Source organism: Rhinoraja longicauda, chromosome 31, assembly GCF_053455715.1.
Source record: "Rhinoraja longicauda isolate Sanriku21f chromosome 31, sRhiLon1.1, whole genome shotgun sequence".
Classification (NCBI taxonomy): Eukaryota; Metazoa; Chordata; class Chondrichthyes; order Rajiformes; family Arhynchobatidae; genus Rhinoraja; species Rhinoraja longicauda.
The window spans coordinates 29,949,310-29,957,233 of record NC_135983.1 but is presented as its reverse complement, the minus strand read 5'-3'; the positions used below and the strand labels follow the sequence as shown (position 1 = coordinate 29,957,233).

Here is a 7,924-nt window from a genome sequence, read left to right as displayed (position 1 = left end):
CAGGTGCGGTCTCACCAAGGCCCTGTACAACTGCAGCAGAACCTCCCTGCTCCTATACTCAAATCCTCTTGCTATGAATGCCAACATACCATTCACTTTCTTCACTGCCTGCTGCACCTGCATGCTTGCTTTCAATGACTGGTGCACCATGACACCCAGGTCACGTTGGCATCTCCCCTTTTCCTAATTGGTCACCATTCAGGTAATACTCTGCTTTCCTGTTCTTGCCGCCAAAGTAGATAACCTCACATTTATCCACATTATATTGCATCTGCCATGCATTTGCCCACTCGCCTAATCTATCCAAGTCACTCTGCAGCCTCCTAGCATCCTCCTCGCAACTAACACTGCCACCCAGCTTCGTGTCATCCGCAAACTTAGAGATGTTGCATTCAATTCCCTCGTCCAAACCATTAATATATATTGTAAACTGTAAACCTGGTTCTGTAATCCGAGCAGAATCGTCTGCCTAAGTCAGACACAAAGTGCTGGAGCAACTCAGCTGGTCAGGCGGCATCTGTGGGGACGGAATGGGTGACGTTTTGGGTCGGGACCCTTTCCCACAGATGCTGCCCGAACGCTGAGTTTCTCCAGCACTTTGTGTCCGTCTCCATGTAACCTGCAGTTCCTCTCTGCACAGAAACCTGCGTCAACGGGCGCTCGGTGCCGCCACCCGCCGAAGCCGCGCCTCCCCCGCCGGTGGCCGCGCCTCCCCCTCCTCCCCCGCCGTGGGCCGCGCCTCCCCCGCCGCCGTGGCCGCGCCTCCCCCTCCCACCCCGCCGTGGCCGCGCCTCCCCTCCCCCCGCCGTGGCCGCGCTCCCCCGCCGCCGTGGCCGCGCCTCCCCCCCCCCCCCCCCCCCCCCCCGCTTAGGCCGCGCCTCCCAACCCCCCGCCGTGGCCGCGCCTCCCACCCCGCCGCCGTGGCCGCGCCTCCCACCCCCCCGCCGTGGCCGCGCCTCCCACCCCCCCGCCGTGGCCGCGCCTCCCACCCCCCCCCCGCCGTGGCCGCGCCTCCCATCCTCCCGCTGTGGCCGCGCTCCCACCCCCCGCCGTGGCCGCGCCTCCCCCTCCCAGGGCCGGAAGTGACGTAAGGCACAAGATGGCGGCGCGGGTCCGCTGCGCGGGATCTTCGCCGTTTACAAACCGCCCGGCGTCCACTGGCGGAGCGTCCGCGGCAACGTGCGGGGCGGCCTCTTGCACGGTGGGTCCCGGCCCCCCAACCCCAGCCCCGGCCCACAGCCCCCCGGCCCCCGGGCCCCCCGCCTGCTGCACGGTGGGTCCCAGCCCACAGCCCCCCCGGCCCCCCGCCTGCTGCCAACGGGTGGGTCCCAGCCCCGGCCCCCAGCGCGCCCTGGCGTCCACTGGCGGGGCGGCCTCCTGCACGATCAGCCCCGGCCCCCCCCCCGGCCCCCCGCTGCTGCACGGTGGGTCCCAGCCCCGGCCCCCCGGCCCCCCGCCTGCTGCACGGTGGGTCCCAGCCCCGGCCCACAGCCCCCCGCCTGCTGCACGGTGGGTCCCAAGCCCCGGCCCCCCGGCCCCCCAGTCCCGGCCCCCAGTGCGCCCGCATTACCTACGCGAGATAACCACTTCTGAGGTGTTTTGCGCAGTAATCAACCAGAACCCTGCTCCCCCTCACCCCCCCCCCCCTCCCGCGCCTCGGCTTGTGGCCCTTGTCCTGACGGTGCCCCCCTCCCCAGAACCCCCTCCTCACTATAACCCCCCCGCAACCCCCTCCTCTGCTTCCCCTCTCTAGCTACCCGACCACCAGTCTCAAACCATCACCCCCTCACTATAACCCCCCTCACTATAACCCTCCTCACTATAACCCCCTCACTATAACCCCCCTCACTATAACCCCCCTCACTATAACCCCCCTCACTATAACCCCCCTCACTATAACCCCCCTCACTATAACCCCCCTCACTATAACCCCCCTCACTATAACCCCCCTCACTATAACCCCCCTCACTATAACCCCCCTCACTATAACCCCCCTCACTATAACCCCCTCACTATACCCCCTCACTATAAACCCCCCTCACTATAACCCCCTCAATAACCCCCTCACTATCACCCCCCTCACTATCACCCCCTCACTATAACCCCCCTCACTATAACCCCCCTCACTATAACCCCTCACTATAACCCCCCTCACTATAACCCCCTCCACTATAACCCCTCACTATAACCCCCCTCACTATAACCCCCTCACTATAACCCCCCTCACTATAATCATCCAACACCATCAGACTCCCTCCACATCATAACTCACCAGCCCCCTCCTCCGCTCCCCTTCACTAGCCCCCCACCACAAACCCCTCCCACCACAGCAGTCCCCCACTGGTGCCAAGCATCTGATGCTCTGATCTCTGACATGGAGCTCCTCTCACACCGACCCTTGTGTGTTCATTAGGCTGTTGTTGATGTAGAATATTTACATCGTATGCGGTTGCTGCATTGTTTGGTCAACTTGCCGATGGTGATACATCAGGTTAAGTAGACGGGGCTGAGGAATGTTGGTGAAGAGGAAACCTGTGGATCGAGCTCATGGTTTGCTGCAAGTGGTAACTCGATTAGCTGGGGTGATCACGCCATGATGGGGCTTCCTGGCACCTCACCGCGCTCGCACATGTGATACAGGTGGGAATTGGTGACAAGTCTCATCCTTTCACCCCATTGCCAGAACTCAACGCGTCGGAATGTCCACTTCCACACGATCAGATCCGCTTTCTGCCGGAGGATCAGCCAGGGTGCAAATGGCTCAGAAACAACCTGACTGTCACAAAGCTGCCTGCTCTGGCCAACCACCCACGGGTAAGGTTCAAGGGAGGGCCTCGGGGGGGGGGCGGGAGGGGAGGGGAGGATGGTGGGGGGTGGGAGGGGAGGGGAGGGGAGGGGGGGAAGGGGAGGGGAGGGGGAGGGGGGAGGGGAGGGGAGGGGGGGGGAGGGGAGAGGAGGGTGGGGGGGGGGAGGGGAGAGGAGGGTGGGGGGGGGAGGGGAGGGGAGTGAGAGGGGAGGGTGGGGAGGGGAGGACACGACGACCAATGTCCATGTGAACTGATATGATGTAGTATTGGAGTTAAGTGCTGGGTAGAGGGACACACACTGCAGTATTGGTTAATGCAGCGTTTGGGAGTCTGATGTTTTGTGTTTAATTCCGGGTTTGGGAGTCTGCAGTATTGGATTGTTTAATGCAGGGTTTGGGAGTCTGCAGTATTGGAGTGTTTAATGCAGGGTTTGGGAGTCTGCAGTATTGGGATTGTTTAATGCAGGGTTTGAGAGTCTACTTATTGTTTTATATGTTACCTGTTTCCACACTGTATGACTCCACGTTGTGTCTTGCAGTGAGAGGGCCGAGGTTTGTTGGTTTGAGGATAGGAGCTGGTCATCGCCTGGACTGGCGATCATCTGGTGTCTTTGGTGAGTCTGGGTGTTGAATCTATTTCCTCTGTTTTCATGCTTTTCAACACAATTAAGTGATAGAATGATTTGTTGTTTGTCCGATTATTCAATAACAGCCAATGTGTGTTATTATTAAATTATACGTTTTAATATTTTGTAAAAGAGCAAAATGGCAATGTAACGCTGGAAATGTAGCTCTCTGCTGGTCTGACTGGTGTGTCTTTGCGGATCCTATTCACAGACTAACTGGCTCTCGTGCACAGTGTAAGTTGCCCCAATGCCCCACCAGTGGCCATTGAAGATTGGTCTGTAACTGCTGGATCTCCAGGAAGATCCTCACATTGACTAGCTATCTCCATACTTTCAACGGTTTCTATATTATCACGTGCGTGCCCCAAGGTACAGTGAGATGATTGCTGTCTGTCCTCCTTCCAGTGTCACACATCTGAAATAAGCACGAAGTACCTTGGCCCCATGGCAAGAGGTACAGAAGTGTGAAAACACACCTCCAGATTCAGGGACAGTTTCTTCCCAGTTGTTATCATGCAACTGAACCATTCTATTCCCAACTAGAGAGCAGTCCTGAGCTACTATCTATCTACCAGATTGGTGACCCTCGGAATATCCTTGTTCGGACCTTGCTGGACTTTATCTTTCTCCCGTATCTGTAAACTCTGGAAGGCTTGATCGAAATCTTGTCGAATCTTTCCGCTGACTGGTTAGCAGTAAGAGCTTTTCACTGTTCATGACAATAAACTAAACTAAACATTGAACCTGGACTCTTCAGTCCTGCAATGAGCAATTGCTGTAGAGTTCAGTCGTGTCGGATGGGAAGGTTGCAAAATCTTGCAGCTTCTCTCACACTGGCCCTTCAGCTGATTAAAATCTGCTCAAATGTTTAAGTATTTTATATTGCATTTAAATGTTAACATGTTTAGTCAGAGTTTAGGATGTTGAAGGTTTTCCCAGTGTTGGCAATGTGTTTGGGGCCACAACAGTGGTTTGGAGCGACACTGCTCCACGCAGAGTTATTTATTTTGGCTTATTGTCACGTGTACTGAGGTACAGTTGCATGCTAACCAGTCAGTAGAAAGATAATACATGATTGCAATCGAGCCATTCATAGTGTACAGATACATGATAAAGGGAATAACATGAATAACGTTTAATGCAGGTAAAACCAGTAAAGTCCAATCAAGGATAGTCTGAGGGTCCCCAATAAGGTATTGAGCAGCTCAGAACTGTTCTCTCGTTGTGGGAGATTGGTTCAGTTTCCTGATAATACCTGGGAAGAAACTGTCCCTGAATCTGTAGGTGTGCATTTTCACACTTCTATACCTTTTGCCCGATGGGACAAGAGGAAGTGGCCAGGGTTGCGACTGGTCCTTGATTATGCTGCTGGTCTTGCCGAGGCAAAGTGAGGTATAAATGGAGTCAATGGAAGGGAGGTTGGTTTGTGTGATGGTCTGGGCTGCATCCACAATTCTCTGCAATTTCTTGCGGTCTTGAATGGAGCTGATCCCAAATGAAGCTGTGAATTCTTCAAATTGTCCTGTTTGTTCTGGACTTCCCATCCTATCAAACGCTTTAAACATAACAAATAAAACTAGAGATTTAAAAAACTGCAGATGCTGGAATCAGATATAAATAAAAATGCAAAATGCTGAAGTGAAGGTAGACACAAAAGCTGGAGTAACTCAGCGGGTCAGAGAGCATCTTGGGAGAGAAGGAATGGGTGACGTTTCAGATCGAGGCCCGTCTTCAGACTGATGTCAGGGGCGGGACAAAGAGGTTTACACCCCAGCGGTATGAACATCGGGCAAAGCAGCAGTCGGTGAATACTCACGGTGACACTCAACACTGACCGGGCAGGGTCTGTGCAAAGAGTGTGTGTGTTGAGTTTGCTTCTAATGCCCTGTGCTGGACCTGAATTCTTAGTTTTTCTGTACAGAGGCCACCAAACTCGCTGAGTGTTGCCAGCATTTCCCGTTTTGGGTTTTGCACTCTGAGAGGCTGTGAAAGCTGGTCAAAGTCAGAGTTCGGTACCTGGTCGGGTAACGGGCGAGGGCGGTAAAGTGGTGCCGAGACACCAGTCAACGTTACGCCAGATCTGAGTGAGGAAGGGCGGGTGGACAGCAACCTGCAGGTGTTGTGGAAGTTGCATCTTGCGCAAGGTGGGGTTGGGAATATTGTCCCCACGATCAGCTCTGTAGCTCCAGTGTACCTCTGGGCCACATGTGCTTGGTAGCAGGGGGCGTTGAGATATGCAGTGTGGAATGCCATAGGTAGAGTCTCTCACGGCCCCATTGTCTTTCCACAGTGCTCGCAGTTGGCAGCGGCAACAAGCAATTGTCTTACCTGCAGGACTGTCACCTGACCAAGGTAAGGCTGGAGGGAGTTGCGTGCCCAGCTGATGGTCTTCCCTACCCTGGCACCATAGTACCCTCCTCTGCAGAAGCCACCTCTTTAACCTGATTGGCATGGGTGTACAATGCAAGACAGGCAGGTGAGAGGCTGGAAGTCGGAAAGACAGATCAGTGCACAGAGTGGGCAGTAACACGGCTGGGAGTGAAGCAGAGGGATCTAGGAGCGTAGGTACATAGTTCCCTGAAAGTGGCGTCACAGGTAGACAAGGAGTGTTGTAGAGCAAAGGGGTCTAGGAGCACAGGTACACCGTTCCCAGACAGGAGATAGGGTAGTCAAGAAGGCTTTCAGTACACGAGACTTCATCAGTCATAGTATTTGGGGGTGGGGGAGGAAAGGGATGAAGTGTGGCCCATTCACAGTAATAAACTCCATGTATGTTCAGCCTGGGTCAGCCAGGCTCACTGGACAGTGAACAGGAGCTGGAGATGTTGATTCCTCCTACTCACTGCCCAACGACAGGATAACGTTGCTGCTTTCTGTCCAGGTTGTAATTGAGGCCACTGTTACAGTGACCCAGCGTCATGTTAATGTCCGGTGTTCTGGCTTCCCAGGAATACACGGTACACGGAAGCTTCGGATTAGCAACCGAGGATTTCTCCGACACAGGCAGGCTGATTGAGAAAACAACCTACGGTGAGTGTTCTCAACAGCACTGATGTGCTTCTTTGTCCCACACAGAACACTGCAGGTATTCAGTACAGGGATGGGTGGTGGACACAACTCATTGACCAGATGCCCCAGTTTTAAATAATCTGCCACATTGCGCTGGGGTAACCCAGTGGAGGTAAAGGCAGATAGAAGTGATGGGGGAGTAATGAGCAGGAGGAGGCAAGGGTAGAAAATTGGGTGATGGGGTGGGAGCAGGATGATATGGGAAAGGAGACCCCCTCCCCTCAGTACCAACTGCCCCCCCCCCCCCCCAGCTCATTGCCACAACCACTCAGCACCAGCTCCCCCACCCTCCCCAGTGCCAGCTGCCACACATCCCCAGAGCCCCACCTCTGCTGTGCATCCCTTAAACTTCATCCACTTCAGAACATCTGCCCCATTATTATTGTGGCCGCCCGTGGTTCTGCCTCTGTGGTGAAACTGCTTTTGGTGCCTCCCTACTGTCTGCTCATTGGGTTTGGGAGTCAGTTCCTATTTGGCTGTTTGATTCTTTCTGGCCATCGATGCTCAATGGGGCTGAGTGAGGGATCGGTGCACCTGGTGCTTCACTGTAACACTGCAGTCTGCCCCCCCCCCGTGAGGGTGTGGATGTGGGGACGTCTGTACTGTAACCCTGCCCCCCCCCCGTGAGGGTGTGGGGACGTCTATACTGTAACCCTGCCCCCCCCTCCCCGTGAGGGTGTGGGGACGTCTGTACTGTAACACTGCTGTCTGGGCCCCGGGCCCCATGAGCACTGGACCCTGCCCCCCCCCCCCCCCCCCCCCGTGAGGGTGCCGCACTCTTTGTGTGGGTGTGGGGACGTCTGTACTGTAACTCTGCACCCTGGGCCACTGTGGGTGTGGGGATGTTTGTACTGAAACTGCGCTATTGTTGCAGATCACATCACCCGGGACAGACTGGAGCGCATCATCGCTGTGATCCAGGGCAGCCACCAGAAAGCTCTCATCACGTATGTATCTGGGCAAGCTCTCATCACGTATGTATCTGGGCACGGCAGTGCTCGATTCTAAGCTCACTGTACATTCTGCAGGAACAGATATTGTAGAGTCTGAAGGAACAGATATTGTAGAGTCTGAAGGAACATCTATAGTACATTTAGGAACAGTGTCTGTCCAAAAGCCATATTTAGCAAGTATAGATGGGCATGAGAGTGTGACCAAGCCCATGCGTGGGGAACACACGTGTGTCAGGAGCTAACGTGTGCGGGGCTAACCGTTTGTGGGGCTAACCATGTGAACTCTCCCACCCTAGGTATTCTGGCATTGATTTGAAAAGCCAAGCGGCGTATGAGCTTGCCTGTCGTGGGATGTTGCGGCCGATGCACAAGTCCCCTCCCATCATCACCGGCATTCGGTGCAGCGAGTTCTCCCTTCCAAACTTCACCCTGGGTATGTTGGTAAACTGAAGATGATTTACATCCCTTGC

General features: G+C 55.0%; 1 protein-coding gene across 1 annotated transcript in view; it reads left to right on the top strand.

The window, feature by feature from the left end:
- LOC144608452 (uncharacterized) overlaps nt 1–7,924 on the top strand; it is a 33,618-nt gene that overhangs the window by 22,676 nt on the left and 3,018 nt on the right. Inside the window, exons 16-22 of the mRNA XM_078426224.1 lie at nt 1,085–1,201; nt 2,684–2,819; nt 3,350–3,420; nt 5,723–5,784; nt 6,381–6,462; nt 7,376–7,448; nt 7,751–7,887. Coding sequence (XP_078282350.1) covers nt 1,085–1,201; nt 2,684–2,819; nt 3,350–3,420; nt 5,723–5,784; nt 6,381–6,462; nt 7,376–7,448; nt 7,751–7,887 — 678 coding nt within the window. The remainder of the gene's footprint in view (nt 1–1,084; nt 1,202–2,683; nt 2,820–3,349; nt 3,421–5,722; nt 5,785–6,380; nt 6,463–7,375; nt 7,449–7,750; nt 7,888–7,924) is intronic.